Source organism: Poecilia reticulata, chromosome 13 (assembly GCF_904066995.2).
Source record: "Poecilia reticulata chromosome 13, P_reticulata-male-v2, whole genome shotgun sequence".
Classification (NCBI taxonomy): Eukaryota; Metazoa; Chordata; class Actinopteri; order Cyprinodontiformes; family Poeciliidae; genus Poecilia; species Poecilia reticulata.
Window position 1 is genome coordinate 21044954 of NC_088842.1, and position 21716 is coordinate 21066669.

General features: G+C 39.4%; 1 protein-coding gene across 5 annotated transcripts in view; it reads right to left on the reverse strand.

Moving 5' to 3' along the window:
* Positions 1-21716, reverse strand: part of LOC103474772 (galactosylgalactosylxylosylprotein 3-beta-glucuronosyltransferase 1) — a 107290-nt gene that overhangs the window by 2382 nt on the left and 83192 nt on the right. For 2 of the 5 annotated variants that reach the window (XM_008425987.3, XM_008425986.3), the window contains 6 exons: positions 20918-21082; positions 16534-16676; positions 10112-10183; positions 9503-10008; positions 3441-3737; positions 942-1055 (listed from right to left, as the gene is read on the reverse strand). In XM_008425987.3, the coding sequence (XP_008424209.1) occupies positions 969-1055; positions 3441-3737; positions 9503-10008; positions 10112-10183; positions 16534-16645 (1074 nt within the window). In that variant the 5' untranslated portion in view covers positions 16646-16676; positions 20918-21082 and the 3' untranslated portion in view covers positions 942-968. Of the gene's footprint in view, positions 1-941; positions 1056-1566; positions 1913-3440; positions 3738-9502; positions 10009-10111; positions 10184-16533; positions 16677-20917; positions 21083-21716 lie in introns of those variants that run through there. The other 3 variants (XM_008425988.3, XM_081614844.1, XM_008425989.3) reach the window with 3 other exon arrangements.

The following is a 21716-nucleotide window of genomic DNA, read 5'->3' on the forward strand; positions in this document are numbered from 1 at the left end:
GAGAGCAGCTGCTGTAATAAAAGAACATTTATTACAGTTGCTGCACAGTTTATTAGAAAACATCAAAACACCTGTTCCTTTCATACTGCAGCCGCAGTGCTGTGAAAAAGTGTTTGCCCCTTATAATGTTTGAAAAATCTGTAGCTAATTACAAAAGGCTGACTTGAATTTTACCGGCCACACCCATGCCTTATTTTTTGCCAAATTAGTAGAATCAAGAAATCACTTAAACAGACCGTGTTTAACAACAGGAAGCAGGTTAAAAGACCTCAAAACGGAGCACATCTTATCCCAAGCTGTAGAAATTCAGGGGCAGATTAAAAACAAAATTAGTGATGGTCAGAAAATGATCCCACAGCCATTTGTGAGACTTGTATGGAGGAACAAGGGTCTATCTGTGCACATTTCTGCTCCAATATAGCATTAAGTGGTCATCCAAGTAAAAAAAAATAAAATAAAAAATACCTAGAATAATATCTAAAGCACCACAGGCTTTCAGTTAATGTCAAACTTCCCAACTCAACAATGAGACAGATTCCGGATAAAAATAGCATCAATGGGAGAATTCAAAGGTGAAAACCACTACTGACAAAAAAAGGGACACAAGGATCTGCTCATCTAGACCATCCCCAAAACTACCGGGAAAATATTCTGTGTACTGATTGGAAAAAAAAGCAAGTCCACCTCTGACTGCCTGATAAAAATGAGCAAAATTATGGTTTTAGAAATCATCTGAACTTAAATATGATTAAGATGCTACATTTGCTCAGGTTATCTGTGTCTGATAGAATTTGTTGAAAAATTGGCAAAATTAAAATGGGACAAAAAAAAAAAAAGATGAAATCTATAAAGGTGGAAATGCTCTTTCTGCAGATTAGTTAGACAAAGTAATAAATAAAGAAATTCCTCCCTTTGATGCATCACATAGTCTAAATATTTACCAGAGTCTGAGTTTGAGGACAGTACAATCATATCTCCATGTTCGGATCTGTGAATCCTTTCTTCCCCTCATTCACAAGGACGGGTTTCTCTGTCCTTGTATGCCAAACGAGTATCTGGTAGAAGAAAAAAAAAAAAAAAAAGCATGGAAACACAAACAGCAGAAACATTAGTGACATGCTGTTCCCTTAATGCACTGATTCAGCCTCATGTTCTTCAACTACAGACGATTCTGGACGCTGCTCCAGCAGTACATTCACCACCACGGGGCCTATCTATGTGTAAAGAGCTACTTGAGCGTGAACCCTGCAGAGTGAAAGGAGGCAGTGTTGAAACAGGGTTTTCTTACAAATTTAGCACAGCCCTTTTTCAGCTTGTCCTCTTCTGACCACAGAATAATTGCTTCCTTCAAATGACTGACAGCTCTAAATTATTTGTTGTATAAACTTTTCCCTTTGTGGCATTGCTACAGTTTTCTCCCCAGTTCTTCTGGATACGTTTTTGTTTCATTACATCCTCCAAAGCCTTCATGCTGGCTTGCTTTTGCCCCAGAGACAGAACAAACTTGCAGGAAAACGTTTGCAAAGGAAGAGGGGGGGTGGAGGGAAACAAACTCAAAGTGTCAAGCTCATTTCCCTCTTCTCTCCTTTGTGTTGGTACCCTTCCTTCTTTCATCTTGCCTTGGCAGCAGTCATGAAATATGCATGAGCCGTGCCAGGAGCCCACTCCCTCTCTGCTCAGGTGTAGTGAGGAGGCGGGTAACCGTGACGCTCGCATCTGAAGTGGACGATTATAAGAAAAAGACATGCACATACACGACTTAACCCCCACCCCCTCCCCTTTTCTCCATCTTTACCACCCTTTTTGTCCATCTCCTGCACTCATCTGTAATCAGTGTGACGTCTCTGCCTCCTTCACCGAGGCCAATTCAGTTCCGTGAGCAGTTCCCTGAATCCCCTCTTTTCATTTAGGCCTGTGAAAGGCAGGAGAGGAGCAGGATGAAAACCTGGCTGAGTGCGTCCCTTCCCTTCCCCTCCTTTTCTTCTCCGCTCTATCTTTGTCTGTGTGTGTATGGGTGCTTGTGATGAGAACTGGCTTGCTGAAGGCCTCTGGCTGACTCCTCTTTGCCCGGAGAGAAAGCTTAGCGAGGTGACCCAGACCAACAACCGCAAGAGGGAGCGGTAAAGCTGGAGAGAAAATAGTCCATCTGCACCAAGTGCTTATGGGAATAAAATGCTTTTTTTTTTTGCAAACAGAATATAGAATATATATAGAAAAGGTTTTTTTGGTTGCTTGATTAGCAAGCAACCAAAAAAAAGTTTTCTATAACGAGCAACAGCTATGCTGTATTGTACTGATGGCATCAAAGATAAAAGGGGCTCAAGCCACCTGTGCCCCCCTCTGCACTGCCTGGTGCATGTTAATACATTACGACCCATATTTTGTGCTTTTACTATTAAAATACACAAATATAAATGTTTCTACAGGGAGTCTCAAGTTTTAGCAGATTTTAGCATTTGTTAATAATCACCGTGAATACTGGGGGTCCGTAGAGGTTAAATTAACAGTTGTTGTTTTTAATTACTGTGAGCCTCATGTCAATGTTTTTGTGCTTCGGCAGTGCTTGTGCTTCTTCTTTAAAGTTAAAAGAAGCCGTTCAGTGACTTGCACTGAATATGGAATGTAAGTATGAACATTTGAGAACTATTTTTCCATGTTTATTATCCAAGTCATCAAAAAAAAGGCACCAACAGAAACTGTTGCGAAACAGACTTTTTGAAAAAAGTTTTGATGTTTTAATGATCGCAACGATGCCACGCAAATTCACAGCGTCCTCTGTTGCTGCAAGAAAACTTTATTTTGTCGCTGTGATCAGGATAACATTCATTTAAAAAAACCTCAAAAAAAAAATCAAGGTCAGCACAGCCATTTAGGGCAATTTCTAAAAGACTGGGGAAAGGCGTTAAGATTTTAAATATTTTTTTTGTCATTTGTGCAAACATATGAAATCATGTTGTTTCTATTGCTTGTTTCTTAAAAAGAATACATAAAATATTTTTAGAACTACCCTGTTTGTGGTTTTGGTCATGGTTGACAATGTTCACATCATTATCACATAGTTATAATGACACTGGTGGCGTGCAAGCCTCTACGTTTATTGCTACGCAACTTGGTAAGACTCAGATGCAGCAACCGAAGCTGGGAGTAAGAGTAAATTATTTTGCCACTCTTAACTTGATTTTTTATTTTTTTTTTAATTTTCAACAGATTTAAATTAAATCTACATTTATGTTAATTAAAGCAGTGAATATATAAATAAATAAATAAATAAATAAATGAATGAATGAATGAATGAAGAAGTTCCCAACTCAAAACCATTTTACACCCTGGACCTTATTTTGCAGATTTTGGACTGTGTCAAATGCAATTAAACTGTTTCAGTTGAGCTGCTGAACTTTCATGATCGTAGAAAAAAAAACAAAAAAAAAACCTGAGGTTACCTTAGTGCAGTTGGCAGCTTTTGGCTCCAGGTCATTGAGTGTTACAAGTTCTCGGAGTAAGCTACTCTCCTGGTAGCCTCCCTTCACCCCGCGGAGCTTAAAGTACGCCTGTGGTTTGGCGAGGATGAGCTTCAGGTTGATGGCGAAGCCAGCCATGTCGATGGCAAATGGCCGGTGGGGATCGAACACAGTCTTCCAGCCGTAGACCTTTCCGGCTGCGTTTACCTTGGGGGACTCGTAGCGCAGGCCACCCACGAAGGCCACAGGCCACACTGAGACTTTCCGAGTCGACCTCATCTACCCGGAGGAGAGGAAGAGGGAGAGAGAGAGAGAGAGCATGTCAGTGATCTCAAGGAGCATACATCACAGGAAGACAGAAGTTTACCCTCAGTCAGCAGCGCTGCAGCAGAGCATGGACGGAGATGATTCATTCTGAAAGACGGTGAATATTGACCGTGCTGCTGTACCATTGCGGCTGACACACTGTTCAAGGGCTGCCGTACAATAAGATAATGAGGCGCAGCCATCTTAAAAGGGAGTAAACACGGGCAGAGCCAGGAGGCTTGAAAGGAGCAGAGCTATTAGAGAAAATGGCTCAGTTTCCTGGTTGGCTCAAAAGATGCTTTAAGGTGCACCATCCTCCTTTTTACTTCCCTTTTTTTGTGGTCCTTTAATCTTCTACGATCAAGCACTTTTGCCGCCCTCTCCTTTGTCGGTTGCTCCTCGGGTTCTTGCCACTCTGACAAAAAGCTGCAGCTGTAATAAAAGGTGCATTTTTATAATGAGGGTCGAAGAGGATTTAGAAATTGCAGAGGCATTTAGTCAAACTCAATGCAGCAGAAATAATGATGCCTCTCAAGTACCTCTGCAGTCACTGGTAAGATGCAGCGCTCGCCTGCACTAATGGAACAAGCAGACACATCGGACGCATTCGTACCTTTTCCGCTTCTGCTGAGCGTTCAGATCAGGTGATATAGGAGGTGCACAGTTTGAACATTGCGAAGTGGCAGAAAACTTTGGGAGATTCGTGGATGTGAGCTCCTGGAAGAAACAAGTAGCTGAGTCTGTTCTAATGAGCTCCAGGGAGTAATGGCGACACTGGAGAGATACTGGGTTTGTGTATGTGCCTACGTGCAGGGTTGGGCTAAAAATATCCTCTGCCATTGGTCACATTTTTCTATCCAACATCATCTCTCATCACACTCTTATTCTGTCTTTTGGGTCTCCAGCTTGCTTTGTCGGCTACACAAACCGTATCTCCTCGCGCCGTTTCAAGGATGAACGTTCTTTGGCAGGGAGTAAATACGTCTATCGTCTGGCTGCGACGTCACTTGCCAGCTTCCTCTTGCAGATATGTTTACGCCTTCCCTCACAACAAGAGAAAACAACAAATCAGGCCCCTTGCAGGTGGTGTCAAGAGGTTTGTCACTCTCCCATCCACACTGGAAATGTGAAAATGAGTGTTCCGCTCGCTTCTTCTGGAGGGAATATCAGCCGGAGTGAAACTGACACAAATCCCCTCTTCTGCTGGCAGCCAAGCAAATGGAAAATGCAACCAAGTTTCCCACCGCCTCACTCAGGCGAATATGATGGGTTTGTACACAATTTCTTGTGTGGTGTTGCTCCAGTTTTGCGAATGCATGCCAGTCTCGGGATTTAAGCTCAGTTTCCTGCTCCAGTTTGCTAGGGGCCTACAGAGACACAGTACTGTGTTTGAGATGTTAGACTGAAGAAAGAAACAAAGTCCTTTGGTTGAAAAGACACATAAAAACCAATTATTCTTCTGGATTCTTCAGTCCTTAAGGATATTTCGGGAGACAATGGAAACTGCCCTATACACTTGTCTAATTTGTGGAGTCTATGGGTTATTATCAAAAAGAAAGATTTTCATAAAAGTTTCTCAAACTTTTCTTTGTTTCGAAAACATAATTTATTCAATTTACTTCCAACTGACATGCTATTTTGTTAGACACAGTAAAGAACTTTGTCCATTTAAAAATTAAATTATTAAAATCTTCCCCACTCCCCAGTGATTAAACTTGGCTAAACGTCAGCAAGCCCAGAACCGTTACATTCTTGTTGCTGAGAGGAGACAAATAAAAACTCTAGCCCAAAAACTACATTAATTGACTCTCCAAAAGTTTAAAATTATAAGCCTTTCTTTGATTCAAGACCCTTTTATATGTTGGATCAACAATTTTCTACAAAAACACAACTGTTTTTTAACTTTTGTTTAATATACACGGCTCAAAAACATAAAGGGAACACTTAAACACTTAAGTGAACACTTAAGTGTTCCCTTTATTTTTTTGAGCAGTATATTTTTGAGTAAAAAAAATATAGAAGATTTAATTTTTTATTTAAAGAAATATACGATTTTTGTGGCCTTTGCGCTGAATGACTTTGACCATCTTGGCAAAAGGTTTGGACACTTCTGCTCCTGGATATTGACACTGACGGCAGATTTTGTAATGCTAGCTTTGCTCCCCCATTAATGGTTATTCGGAATGTAAGCTCTATAATCATTTTGTCTTTAATTTAAAATTAAAAGAGTGCTTTGTTTTGAAGTGACTCGTTGTCATTGCTGTGCTTATTTCTTCTTTTACATTGCTATTCATACATTTATATAGCCTTGGTTTTTCTAAAAATGGAGATAGGAAGTTTTCTCAAAATTGACAGGACTCCAACTATCAATCATTCTACGGGGCTTGTCAGCAACCGACCAATCGGCGGTCGCAATTTGTATCGTACGCGCACCTATCTGGAGGAAGTGAACCTCCCACAACGTTCGTGGTTGCTAATGCTAACACACTGCGGTCATAAAGATTTTGAGGAAAATAATAGGAAATTATGGTTCAGCTATATATCAGTAGGGAAGATGCAAACCTGACAGCTGTTACCCAGAATGTTTAGAGGGCAGAATTGAACTTTACATTACATTTCCAAAACCCAAACAGAGTCTGGAATAATGCAAGAGATGAACCAAGGCCTGAAGCCGACCTCATGTCCACTTGAATGAAACTGTGATTAACACGAGAAGGTAACTGATAGTAAATATCCCTTTCCATTGTCATAAGGACACTTACTGACAGTCAAATCAAAGGTTAATAAGTGAAGGTAGTTATGCTTGATTGTATATGCGTAAATTCCAATGGTAGCACTATTGCAGCTTGAAAACGTGCTGCAGTAGCTGTGGCATTTACATTTAAGAACCTTTCTATGCTACCGTTTATTTTTAAGTATTTTCCTGAAGGCAGAGTTTCACAAGCTTGTATTTAAATCATTACTCACCGGCTTTTGCTTTGTACGTGCAAAATAGTCTGACAGCTTTCACGCTCACATCCAATGAGACTTTGTGCCCCACATTCTTCCTCTGGCTGCGAAAGACTTGGGCTTTAACGTTGTTTCACATAAATAACCTTGTAGACCTGATGCACGACTCGTTGGAGATTTTTTTTTGTTTTTTTTTTTTGCCTGTTGTCTTTGCCTCAGTGTTGGCTCAGAGTTTCCCTACTTCCGTCATTATTACATCGTTTGTCGGAGATTCGCTCTACTTCCGCAGGGGGACGGTGTCGGCATCAGTTACATTTTTATTCATCCTTTATTCATGAATGTTGGATATTTTTAAAGATTGCTTACTAAGTGAAATGGTGACAAGGGACAATAACACTACAGCACACTAAATAGTGAATTAAAAATAAGGTTTTGGAAGAGAACTTGCATCATTATTCTTTTATTAAGTATTCACAAGATTTCATTAAGGACTGACTTAAAAAGTATATTTGCATTCAAGAATATATTTATCATTGTCTATGTTGCTGCAATTGATGGATTTAAATATCTTAATGTGCATTCATGAAAGCAGCATAAAAATGTTCTCAATTGCTTCAAAATCTTAGCAGTGTTACTTTAGTTATTGTTCTCACGGTCTTTACAAATCAAACTGTTCTTGTCTTGAAATTTATTGAAGTTTAAATAAATTCAAATTAAATTCAAATCCTAGTTTACATAAACATGCAAACATGAGTAAACCTCCCATTTAAACATTCGTCAGCTAATTTAAATGTTGGTAAATGAGAAACGTTTCATTCATAAATGCTTATTTTTGTCTTTCTTGCACGTAATTTGAAATTTAGAAGATGGGCAATATCTGGTTTGCACACAATTAGCACACTTTGAATTAGCACTGCAGCCTCTGGTTGTTACTGTCTTGTTGACTATGAGTAAGTGCTGGGGCTTGTTTGTGGAAGATAATTTTCCCTTGGGGACAATAATGTCTGAAGTGTAAGACTCAAAGGATCAGCAATATGAGGACCCTGTTGAGAGTGCTTTTCATATAAAACTCCTATTAAGTTAGTTTTTTATGTGTGTAGGATTTGTCTACCTTCAGAACTCTAATGGAACACTGACTAGCAGCATTTTAGTTAACAGAGAGGCAGTTTACTAAGACTATGAAATTGTGATTTGCTTTCTCTGTTTATGATGCAATCACGATTTGCAGTGTTTCATTACTTTTTGCTCTAAGTTAACTTGCTCAGGTGTGTATAATTCTGTTTTATGCAACCTTATAATCTTTTCAAATTACCTTGCAGTATAAATACAGAGCTTTTTTCAAGTCTTAAGTCACCTGCATTATGTGACTGATCCACATCTACTCTGCTAATGCCTGTCAGGATTTCAGTACGCTGTACTGAAATCTATTCAGCTGTCGCCTTTTATTTTTCCCTTTTTCTATTTTCACACTCCCGTAGCTGTGTCTTTGCCCCCCAGGGTTTTAACTTTGGCCTCTGAATAAGCTTGTTGGAGGTGATGGAGGATCTCAGAGGAAGGCAGAGCACTTTGGCTGATTTCCAGAGAAAGGTAATGACAGTCACCATCAATACCGGCCACTCCATTTGCCACAGACAACGTCTGCAAAACTAACAAGACTTGAGGTTAATACTTGCAGGACCTACACTGTTTCTGCTCAGGTAATTCGACCGATGTCGAAACGGATGGCTTGAGATGTTCTGATTACATGTGCTAGCATCACTCGGGCAGCTTCAGATCCCTGACTGGGCTTGTTGTGAGCTAAGGAATTGTCTGACAGAAAGGAGAAAGGGTAGCTGAGCAACATGTTATAAATATACTGGACAGGAAAGTGATGATGTAAAATGTTTAGGACAAGAAGTGTGAACCGTATGAAATAAATGCTTTGTGCAATGCCCCAATTTTGAAGCAACATATACAATTAAAAACTGTATATTTCCGACACAGATAATTAAAATGGAAGTTGAGAAGTAGGGCTGCTTGTGTCAACCTGTGCAAAACGGGCAACTCGGCTTAAAAAGATTGGATTATTGTTTGAAATTAAAAAAGCATATAAATTTGGAGCTAATGCTAGGATGGGGCCAAAACATAACAATGTCATGTGTATGTATGTGTGTAAAAGCAAAATTACATCAAAGCAGCTTTACTTTACAAATCGTGCAATGAATTTTTGCATGTTTTCACACATGCAGGTTGTGAAATCATGTTATTCCCTTTAGACAGCATAGCAAATCTAGTTTGTGATCTTGCACATAAAACTGAGTTTTCTAAACCACAAAACAAATTAATAAAAAAACAAATGTTGGAAATATTTTTAGCGACTGCATTTTCTGACTTTAACCCGGTTAATCTGCAGCGAAACACACAGTGCAGAAGCTTCCCACACACTGAAAGTCATGAGTTGGCAAAAGTACCAAAAGTACATTTTTAATATTTCTGCATACACTATGGGGAATTTTAAAAACTGAACAGATTTCACTTGGATCATATGTCATCTGAACTTGAGATCAGTTGCCTGTGGCAACTGAAAATGAAGCAAGCTGCAAGGTAGTGCTGAAATTGCGTCATGGTTCTTTTGTTAGAGCAAACTGTAAACAGAAAAGTTATAAAAAAAAAAACATTCATAACCGTGCTCAAAAAAATGCAACTACATTAACCAAAATTTGAAGTGCAGCATTTCATATTTTATAAATATTTGTGTAAAACACCAGAATATACACCGATAGATCAACAGGATTGACAACGGCATTTACCTCCTCAAATAGCTCCAGGCTGTACGAGTTGTCATCGTCTGCAAAGTAGACGATGCCCGGCTGGCTGTTGTTGTTTTTGAAGGTCTCCCTAAGCCAACGCAGGGCCAGGTTCCGCTGCATGGTTCCTCTGGGAATCCTGGGGTCACGAGTGTCACCTCGTACCTTAAAGTTCTTGGGAGTCTCCACGTTGAGGTGGGTGTAGTTTAGCCCCGTCTCTCGGAGGAGACTTGTGACAAGAGGAGTTCTCCTCTGCGAGTCTTCTATCAGAATCCAGTGCAAGTTGGGGACATGGAGGAAGGTGTTTGCGATGCGTGTCAGCTCTGCCTTCTGCACCGGCCGGCTGTATGTTGGAGTGATGATGTGAATCGTGGGCAGCACATCTGACCAGGGTGGAGGCCGCGTGTACACGTACTCTGTCCTCACCACTTCCACAATGTCCTTATCTGAGGCACAGTATTCTTTGGAGTCCTGCCCACCAGCCTCCCTCCTGCCCTCGCCTCCTTCATCTGCAGATATGGGCATAAGAAGGCAGGTAAGGCATTAGTGCAATCCTGAGCTGCTCTGAATATTTGCCTCAGGTGACTTAAACCCAATGGGGGTAAAGTGTACCTGAGAGTCGGTGGTGGTGGACCGCAAGCCTCTCTGGAATGATAAAGATCTCTTTTACTAGGTGGTGACAGGCTGCAAGAAGTGAAAGCAGGCACCGTGAGAGGACAAAACAGCTGGTGGAGAGGGAGACAGCGCGAAACGACGGAGGGGAAACATGAGCTCAGCTATTCCCAAAGCTTTGCTTATGGACTTTTATTCAAATGTAATCATAAGAACAAGTCTATGTGGACTGATTTTTTTATTTTTTGGGGGTCCAGACTCCACCACAGACTCCCTCGCCATTCTTTTGCCTTTTACTGCATCGTTTAAGTGTAGCCCTGCTATAATTTACCGCAACTCAGAAAATCTTTGACCAATTTCTGAACAGATAGGGCATATATAGGATTTTTCTGACAGCTATAGTTGACTTGAGCTGTTCTTTTCTATAGCCTATGTAGTAACTTGTCCAGCAGAGTGCTCTTAATTTACTTTTGTTAATATATTTAGTTTGAATGGTACTGTGAGAAAACATGCTCCATATGTGATGCAACTGAAATTGTTTGTTGGGTTTTATTTTGCCTCTCAGTGATTGGATGCTTAAATGAATGATGCATGACTTTAAATTCTGATTGGCTGAGGGGAGGGAGCGGCAGTATGAGTATGGGATGAGAGAAACAAGGAGAGACAGAAAGGCGAAACTGGAGTGAGCAAAAACAAAAAAACTAAAATTGCTGAAAGTTTTAGATCTGAGTTTGTGAATTAGGTCACAATTGCACATGCTTCAATGTGGAACAGCCAAACATCAAGTAGCTGTGGCATGCTAAAAGCATTATAGTGAGATGTATGTGCAGCTACACTAGGCCGAAGTGGGAGTGAGACACCGCCGAACCAGATGGCGCTTCAGGCTTCCGAAATGTCTGTTAGCACCTCTGGCAACATGGAATAAGTGACTTTCATGCTTTTGTGAACCTACCGGAAGATACTTGGTGGCAGTGTCATGTACAGGCATGTTGGGGAGGGGGGCAGGTGCTCGAGTGGAAAAAAGGGCACCTTGTGTGGCACATGGAACCACCAGCTGCCTTAGTAATGTGAGATTATTTTCTTCTAGGCACAGCTTGTGCCTCATCTTTGCATATCTATTTCAAATCAATAGCCATGTATTGTCTTGGGCTACACCTAATAGACTGTAAGAAAAAAAAAAATACAGAAGGGCACTGTTTTGTCCAGAGGAAAAAGGGCAGGTACTCCAGCGCCTCCTAGTGTCTATCTGTGCACGTCCTCTGCTCAGTGGCAGAAACAAGATAGCTTTCAGGTGACCGGAAAGTCTGAAAGCACCTCTGGCAGTGAGGGAGACAGAAACGTGCCATCAAGACCATCTGTGCTGAGCTTCACTAGATCCATACTGCATAATGTCAGGAGCTGACACATGCGGACACAGAAAATATTCCAAGGTTGAGTGAGTACTCTCATCTTGTTTGTGACTCATTGGATTTAATGGGTCTCATTGAGTTTGGCCCCACCGCTTCCGAGTGTCGACGACCAGGCCGGCAACGAGGTTTCATTTGCATATCCTAATTTTTGGGGACTGGTAAACAACCCTGATTTCCATTTGGCTGTTTTCATTTAATGTCACCAGCTGGCGTAGTTTTAAAAATGGTTCCACAAGTTGACAAGTGCAGGGTTTCAGGGGAAACCCTGCACTTGACCAACATCATGTTTTTATGTAATAAAAAAAATGTAAAAGTTAACAAAACATTTTATGACAATGTAATTGGAAGACATTGTTGACAATACTTAAACACACAACTACAGACTCTTAAACATTCACAGAAATATATTTTGTAGCCATTTTATGCTCTTCAGTTGAATCCTAATTAATCAGAAATTGGCTTCGTCTTAAAGCAAGCTGTGTAATGCTGGTCACAGTCGGAGCTGACGTAAGGCAGAGTGAAGTGGCAAGTAAAACCCATGCGGCCAGCGACCACGCTTATAATGCAGGGGACCACCCTGAATTGCACTGTAAAAATTGATTGTTAAATTTAAAAGGGAAAATGTGCACAGAAGTGTAGAGTTTTGGTTTAATTGTTTATCACAGAATGTTTTGCAAAAATACTTTTAGGTTTAAAGCTGCAGTGTGGAATTTTTATAAGAAAGAAAATGCATATCTGTTGAAACTGTCACCATGTGACAGTTTGGTCTGAGACAAATCTGTTTAATCTTGGAAATTGAGGTTGGTGTGCATGTAAAAAATTAAGTTGAATGTCTGCTAAGTCAAGTAAAATAAAATAGTTGGACTTAGAGTGCCATCCCTCAGGGATTCCTAATTAACTAAAACAGTGATTCCCAAAGTTGAGGTCAGGACCCCAATGACACCCACACCCTTTATGAGTCATGAAGCAAAAAGTAAGGGGCTCTTACAATAATCTCTACAAATAAAATTATGACACATAGTGATGTACTGAGAGCATATTTTCAATTTTAGTAAGAAGCCTGCTGAGGCTGCCAGTCTTGTTTCATTGGGTTCATGGTGTTTTACAACTTCAACAGCAATAGACATATGCAAGTGTCTGCCAGTGTTTCTCTGTAAGTGGGAAGCTGAAAATGTTGCAACTTACTGTAGTAAATTTTTGAGATGACTGAAAAAAGTTTGTAGTAATTCTTGATGTCCAGTTAAATGGCACAGGAATAAAGCAGGACGTAGCCCAGTAGGATGTCTAGATCAGAGGCAATGGACAGCCTGAAAATGTGTTGTTAACATGCTGGTGATATTATTTTATATTACATATTACAGATCTTAGTGGCAATAATGTTTTTTATGTTGTCATTTACTGTCTTTCACGCGCTGTTCAGTGACAAAAAAAGTTTTCGGTATTGTGTTTCAACATTTTAAAATTTTGATGTTACGAAATTTCTATCTCCCAGTTATTAAGGATTAAAGTCTCAGATAAACATCCCAGAGAAAGTGAGGACAATATAGGAGCACAGTGCTGCCTCTCCCCCACATGTTGCTGCACACTTCAGATCAGCTGATTTGGTTAATTTAACATCAATAATTTTACCAAAAATATTTGTGGTCAATCATCACACAGATGGTCACAAAATTAAAACTAAAGGAGCACCATCTATGACTTCTATTAAGTAATGCCACTTTAAAACTACAGTTGGCAAGCTGTGAACGGCACATGTTAAGCAGCCATGTGCAGGCTGGCTACCGGAGCTGATAGCCTGACTGATTATCCTGCTATACTGGTTATACGTGCTTTACTCTAAGGAGCCAAACATACAGCCAAAGGAGTTGAAATTCACTATAACTTCAACAACTGTTTATTCCTGATTTTTCACTCATTCTCTGTGCCAAAATCAAAATAATAATTAAATGTTAGAGGTGATAATGACATAGTGTCATTCAGCACAGGTGTGAGTTTTTAAAGTGGTGTAGTGCATAATTAACAAACTCCCCAAACTGTTCAATTTTTGTTTATTTTATATTTTTTTGTAACAAAAAAAAAAAAAAAACCTGGGAGAAGGTTTCTATATCAATATGTCACATTCTTACTGTTTTTATTGGAAATTATTTCTGAGTTTGTTCAGAGGCGAGACGATGATTATATCGAAGGATGCTGAGTTTGGAGCCCCTGGGCAGGAGGCTGAGTGAAATACCAAAATGGACATTTATGGATGTGGTGAAAGAGGACATGAAGTTAGTTGTTGTGAGAGAATAGGATGCAGAGGGTAAGACAAATGATTTGATGTGGCAACCCCTGAAGGGAAAAGCAGAAGAGGAGGAAGGAGAAGATTTTATATTTATCCTCATTTATCCTACTGGCTGGTCGCACACACCATACGTCATCACTACATCACGCCCTCCACCCTCAAAGCCAGCTTGCGCCTGTACATTTTAAAGTGATGCTGACCTGTTACTATTTGTGAAGCTGTTGTTGTTTATACTCAATCATATCACTCTTTGAGAATCTCATACCAGTACATAGCTATTTTAGTGCAGATTTTCCTTTATAATTTTCCAAACTCTCAGGCTTTGTTTGATTGATGAGGAAATTAGATGCTTAACAGCTGATGTACCAGGAGCGCTATTGTGCATTTTCAATAAATCTGAAAATCACAGTGTTTAGCTGTGGATGTCAATTTAATAAAAAAATAAATAAAGCAAGCTGACATTTGAAACACCAAAACAAAATGGTTTAAAGCCAATGCATACTCCCCATAAACAGCACAAGAAAACTTGTGCTCTCTCTCTCAGGGTTGTTTGTTCTTGTATCCCTTTTGATGTATCCAGGAAATAAAAAACAGATCTGCTGCAATTGCAGGGAGCTATGAAGACTTCACGGTAGGGGAGCACCGATTGCAATTTTCTGGCCGATTGCCAGTTACCGATCTTTCTTAAGCTGACTTAGCAATTCCGATTTTGGCTGATATTGATGATTTTGTTTTAAATATTGCTAAATATAGCCAGAATGGCATTGAATTACCAACAGTGGGGTGACTATTGCTAACAACAAACATTAATACATGACTTGATGTTGGGTTTGTCAGTCAAATTTTTCTCACAGCAGAGCAAAAGAGGACAGTGGTTGATTTCTAGACATTTGCAGAGGTATATTAGATCGTTTTCACATGGAAGTATTGGCCAATCAAAGATCTCCCAAATTAAGGAAATCAGGGCTGATTTATCAGATATCTGATAAATCAGCTGAAGGAGAACTCAATGTAAGAGTTCTCGTAAAATGTGAAATGTACAGGCCATAAAGTCCGTTGTTGTTTTTGTCACTTGCTTTTAAGCACCACATTTTTCTGTTTTGTAGAATATCTACAGGCCTAATAAACTGCCTCATTGACAGGCCATTGTGTTGCTGTTTACACCCCTCTTCCTTGACTCTGTTTGCTCATATTCTGCAATCTTCTGGCATTTAAAGGGTTTTTTTTTTTTTATTTAATCAGTCAGAGCCTGTCAGTTATGCCTGATCTTAAACGTTTCTTCCAGCATAATTCGTGACAAGTTGCATCTTAATTGCATCTGTGACTTGCAGGCCTAGAAAAGCTGCAGATTGTGTTTGAAAACATGCTGACAAATTTGCCTGAGAAAAAAAATTTTCATGTGGAGTGGAAGATATCATGCTGAGCATCTCTTCCGAATGGACAGTTTTTATGCCCTAATTAACACTTCTTTTGCTAATGCTGTAAATATGACTTCATATGACTCACTATTTTATTATCTGCCTGGTGACGAAAGTACGGCTTATTTTGACAGATTAATCTGTCCCTTTGGATTTAATCTTATTTTGAGTGCTAGTGTAGCTTTACCTGGATAGCTTTCAGTACAGGACAGAATATGACTATAGCATCACCAGTGTTGTTTGTTATTTCCATGCCAAAGTTAAAAAACGTCTTTGTCACTGCTCACACTCCAATATTTTTCTGCAGCACAAAGATTAGCCCAACGTGCTGATAGCCAGATGTTCAACAGAGCTGCCGGGGAGCACTCTGCCAGAATAAAAATAAAAGATCAGCACCCTTTGTCTTAAGGACTACACAATTTGAAGTCTACAGGAAAAACTACATCAGATATTATTCTAAATAAACAAAACAAAAAATAATTAATTTTTTCCATTGTATTCTCTGCAGATAAATTAACCCAACTTTTCTTAGCGTTTTAAAAATGCTATACGTTTTCCTGAAAGGCGCTTTATTTAATGTCATCCAGCACATATCTAATAAAATTATTGCTTTTTGAGTACGTTTAGAAAAACCTGCAAAAACAAACAACCTCACATAGTATGCATGTGCATTATCTTCTGTTTTGGATCATTTGAGTGAATGTGGCTTGTTTGTTAATCCCTAGACATGCCCTCTTCGACACCACGAGTGGAAAGCAAACAGCTTCATTGATTCAGGTCGCTCTAATTTGGATGTTTACTCTGCATCGCAGTTGACATTTTACACAGTTCGTTAGTGGTCTCTAAAGATGATCAGGACACTCAGTAGGTGTTAATGACTCAGGCGGGAACGCAAACACGATACCAGACGTGGACGCAGCATATTCTGTGAGACTGAACTCATGTGGGTGGCCACACTGTGGGAGGACATTGTTGTATAAGCTCATATGCAGTGGGCAGATTTGCATTAATAGAAAAACAAATGCATATGAAATGCAGCTATGCAATCAGCTCCTATAAGCTGACTGACAGTTGGACATAATCGTGTACGTTTGCACGGCTATTTTGTTCTACGCTGTTTACGTGCACAACTCTCTGTGATGAGACTTACAGTCACTAGATAAGTGGTATTGAGTTGTGCTGGAGCTTGTGATCATGGCTGATGAGTGCCTCCACATGAACAATCTTTTGTCTAAAACCTGAAGTGCAGTGTTAGGTTCAAGGATCCACTTCAATTCTGATATTGCCAGTGAAGTGTGGTGTTTGGCGTACCCTTTCGGATAGCGAGGAATGGAGCTATAGCGCTTTGGTGCCAAACGGTGATGAGTAGAGTCCAGGGTAACACGATCAACACGATGGCAAGAATATCTCTTCTCTTCGGCATCTCAATGATTGATTGTTTGGCTCCGGATTATCTGGAAAATAAATAAATAAATAAGTAAAAAAAAAAAAACAGACAGAAACATCTTTACTCTGTACATTGCAACACAAAGCTTTCAAGGTAAATCATGATGTGAAAAGATAGATGAATAATGTTCACATTCCCAGAAACGGCGTTTTATAGAAAAGTATTTCCCTCCCTAACAGAGTTTTCTTTTCTGCTTTTGCTTGTTTGTATCACTTCAATATCATCAGAGCTTTTGGGTGATGGACATCAACCAAAGTCATTCTCCATCAGTTACAGCAAGTTTATCCTGAAGAAGCTGGAGATTATCACACTTCTGTGATTCCATCTGACAGCGGAAGGAGGAACAGGTAACAAACAGTAAGTGGAATCAGCCATTACTGCAATACCAAGAAAACCAGAATCCTGTCCTTTCCCAAATACAGACAAAATACTCTTTCTAACCACAGATCAGCCGAATATTGAAACTCTAGTTGTCCATGTGGGAGCTAATGACCTGGCAAAACAACAATCGGGGATTCTGAAAACAGACTTTACCATTCTTCTGAATACTATTGGAACACTAAAATTTAAGACTTTTCTTAGTGGCCCTGTCCCAGCAGCAGGATGGGGTGACCTGAAATATTCTAGACTTCTTTCTATAAGCAAATGGCTGATAAAAGCATGTGCTACCTGCACAGTGACCTTCATTGTTAACCACTGGATCTTCTGGGAAAGTTTCCACCTTTTCAGACATGGTGGACGCCATCTTAATAAGCATGGGACGAAGCTATTCTCTGCCAAATTATTTCATTCCATCAACGGAAACAACGTGGCCACAGAAAAACTGGCTCAAGGACGCCTGATTAGAATGGGACCCACCGCATATCAGGAAGCTATTCCAAATCAAACTGGCAAAACATCAACTGGAGAAGAAGTGGCTATCTTTCCCTTTCTTCCTGCTCTGCCCCCCCCCCCGCGATGAATTGTCCTCTCCAGGAATTGAGTTTCTCACCTTCATGGATGGCATGAACCAACAAGTTCTCCTAGGCACTTCCCTTCTTAGCACACAAATAACTGATTTTAATCTCTCTAAACCACCTACTCACACAACAAACTTCACCTCATCCAAACCACCTGCCACTGACCCCTGTGAAGAACCTCCACTTGTTTCAGAAGTCTGAGATCGGGGTCCACACTCTTAGAAATGGCTGTAAATTTACAGCGGAATTCCAGCAGTAACATACTGTTATTCCAAAATACGGTAGGATATTGTAAATTTGATGTCTTCTTCTGTTGTCACAATCAAGACTGACGACTGGCAATAAACTACCGCAAAATAATTGTACAATACAGTTTTTTGTTAGAGGGGCGGTTCTTTCGAAAGAACGGTAAACTACTGGCAGCTATAGATGCCAGAAGTTTACCATTCTTTCACAGTATCTATACTGTACTTGCATTGACGGTAACCTACTGTCGGGATTAATTACGGTACGGCTACTGTGCATTTACAGTAAACTTCTGGCGTCTGTAGCTGCTAGTATTTGACTGTAAATTTACAGGATTATTTCTTAAGAGTGCAGACAGTAGCCTTACTCCCATCTTCTTCCAGAATGCACCTGACCACCCCCACCCAACCCTATAGGACACTAATCACTAATTACAAATAACAGAAATATAGAATACAGTAGACTTAAATTGAACCTGAAATTCATCCCCCATCTAAAGAAATCTCCATCTCATGAACTATCTGCCACCAAGCCACTTAAACTGGCTCTATTGAATGTAGGATCACTATCTGCAAAAAGTTTTATAATTTATAAAATTACAATTTATAAATTAATGAAATTATAATTAACTTAATTATAATAAAAAATATATACAAAGTCATAAATTTTTTTGAATTAATGACTGAGCATAATATTGATGTTATGTTCCTGACAGAAACTTGGCTGATTGACAATAATGATTCACCTGCACCAATTTAATCCGTGCCTCCTGATGTCGACTTTTTAAAATGAGAATAGAGAACACAAACAAGGAGGTGGCAAAGCATCTTTTTATAGGAAATACCTGATCTCCAAGCACATTATTTTGAATATCTTGGATTTGAAGCAAAAACCCATAAGCGAACTCTGATGCTTATGAGGGGCAAAAAAGCTGTGTGATGCACTTGATAATTTGGGTCTGACCCAGCATGTTAAACAAGCACACACACAATTGAGGACACATACTGGACCTGTTTATCAGTAAGAGTGAATATTTATAATGTCTCTGTCACTGATGTCGCCCTGTCTGATCATGTCGCTGTTATCTTTGAAAGTACAATCACCAGCAAAACAGCTACTGTCTCAAAACAGTGCAGCATTTGACACTGTTGATCATGACATATTATTGAAATGACTGGAGAGTTGAGTAGGACTCTCTGGTTCAGTTCTCAACTTGTTCAAACTGAGGAACAGACATTTAGCTGAGCTATGGATGGCAAGTTAAAGAATGGTCTTTTTGCCCTCTAGCTTTGTGCGCAGGTACACAATTTCTGGATGTAAACAACATGCAACATGTCTATAGCTAGACAGAGAGGGGCCAAGAGCAAAGCTTTCCTCTCCTGTCTAACGTGAATGTTATTTTGAGATCCTTTAACCTGAAGATCAAGCAGTTACATACAAGCTGACAAAAGTAGAATGGAAATGGAGGTAGGAGGAAGTGTGCCACTATTATCAATCTGTTGTGTAAAAGTGTAGTAGTATAAAAAGCAAACATTTTATAGTGGCTTAAGAGACTGCTATGACCTTCATTTTTAAACTATACCTTGCTTTTCTGTTGGCTACTCTAACTGGAAACACTCTTCCATTCTCAGTCTGTTTCATGCAGAAAGATTCCAATCCACATAACCTTTGGCTTCTTTACATAACTGTTTAAAGATTCATATAAACCACTATGATATTTACTGTAAATCTGGAACATGGTGGAAATAACACATGGTTTTGGGGACACCTTTGTCTCCTCCAGGAAGAATATGAGGAAGTGGAGAGAGAGAAGCCTCACATGTTCTCTCCCTGTTCTCCAAAGCTCACTATCACTGAGTTTAAGACAACAGACCTCCGCCACTCCTCGCAGGATTTGGTTTTCTCAGATGCTTAAATAAGCTCCAGTTATACCGACGTCATAACTGGAAAATTAAGTGATCTGCTCAATGAAATAAAGAAAAAAAGTAAACATAACGCAGACACAGATGTTTGCTGTATTCATTTAAGTTTTGCTCATGAGGAAACGAGTTATCATATGTCCCTCATTGATTCTGCTCCTGCTGCTGAGGAAGGTAGCAGACTGCCAAGATTTCACAGAATTGTAAAATCATTATATTCATTCTATTTGTTTGCAAATAAACACATTACTAGCTTCTAAACCTTAGGAGGTGGCTCTGACTCTTCAACAATGCATTTTGAAGGTTTGTCAGCTTCAGAGGCAAAGAGATAAATCCAGAATAAACTTATTTATTTTAAATTACACAAAATAATTTTGTGGAAGATCTGAAAGCACAATGACTAAGGCAGAAATATTTTCAACATATTTTTGTAAGTTTTGAAACAATTCATTAAACCTTGAACCAAAGGAATTTGGAAGAAGTTTCTACATCTGCTCTGATAATAGAATTATTAATACTGGAGTTCAAAACATCGAAAAATGTTCAAAGACAAACATTAAGTCTGGTAAGGTTTCAATGCCACTGGTTGTTTTGAGAACACTAACTAACTAACTAAATATCTTTTCAAATCGTAGCTTCATTTTCCACATTTTTATTCAAGATTTTACGCTTTAACCTTTTCATACAGCGTTGTGCCATCCTTTGGTTACTTCTTTTATTGACGTTTTCTTAACATGCAGTGAATTTTTTAAACTGATTAGTCAAAAACATAGAAGTCAATTTCTAAGCATTATTGCAATTACCTGCTTGTTCTGTAAATGGACTATAATGTAATGAGGACACTGCTTAGGCCTTGGTGTCCCCACTTTTTATGTTGCGTTACTTAATCTTATGTACAGATTTATGTGGAGATTACGAGATTCTTCAAAAAAAAAAATCAACATCCTGTTACTAATGGGCACTGCACAAAGCTCAGTCAGGTCTAAGTCCAGAATGTGGAACCATTAGTGTTTTAGCCTTTCTGCAAATTTGTGGCTTAAATTTGTATTTCATTTACTCATATTTTATGAAAAAGGGGTATGAATTCTTTTCCAAGACACTGTGTGTGTATTTAAATGACTTACCCACAGTCAAAACTGGTTCATTGCGGTGCTGTTGATGCGTGACTGAGAAGGCAAAACTCCATGCTCGATGGGCTACCTAACGGTGACTGTCTCCATGATACTTCACCATTACCCGTTTCTCTCCCTCTGGCTGCTTGCACATGCAGGCCACCAAAAGCCCCGATCCTGAAAAATAAAACCATTTAGTTAGAACAACCCAAATAATAACGCCAAAATAGCAAAAAACATCCAAAGAACAAAAATACTTTTGTTACGGAAAGTCCAACAGGACTTGTCATTCGACTAGATAGATATGTAAAGGAACACTGAGGTTTATCCAAAAATAAAACACACATACAACTATTAATTTAACATCAGGAAGCCAAAACTGAATGTATCCCAAGCTACTTTTTTTCCAAAATACCACAGTTCTGTGTGTCTGAAATTAATAATACATCACTTACTGATATGTAATTTACTTAATTCATTCCAATCTAAATTGCACAAAGACTCAGTTTTTTCATTGTTTGAATTCACAAAAAGGGAAATGCAAAAAGGAGGTCAGTCAAAACTCCTCTGCCTGCCAGCAGTCTGTTGGGGGATGAAGCAAAAATAAGACATCATGTCTTATTCAAATCCATCAGACACAATGCTGCTTCGGTGGAGGTTTCCGGTGACTTGTGGATACTGCATCAACACCCGAGGACTTTAGTATTTTCTATGTAATGGAAACTTATATAAAATACAAATGCTTGTTGTGCTGAACAAGAGTAGTCCTGAACATATCACTGATGCACATTGAAGTATAACATGAATCAGA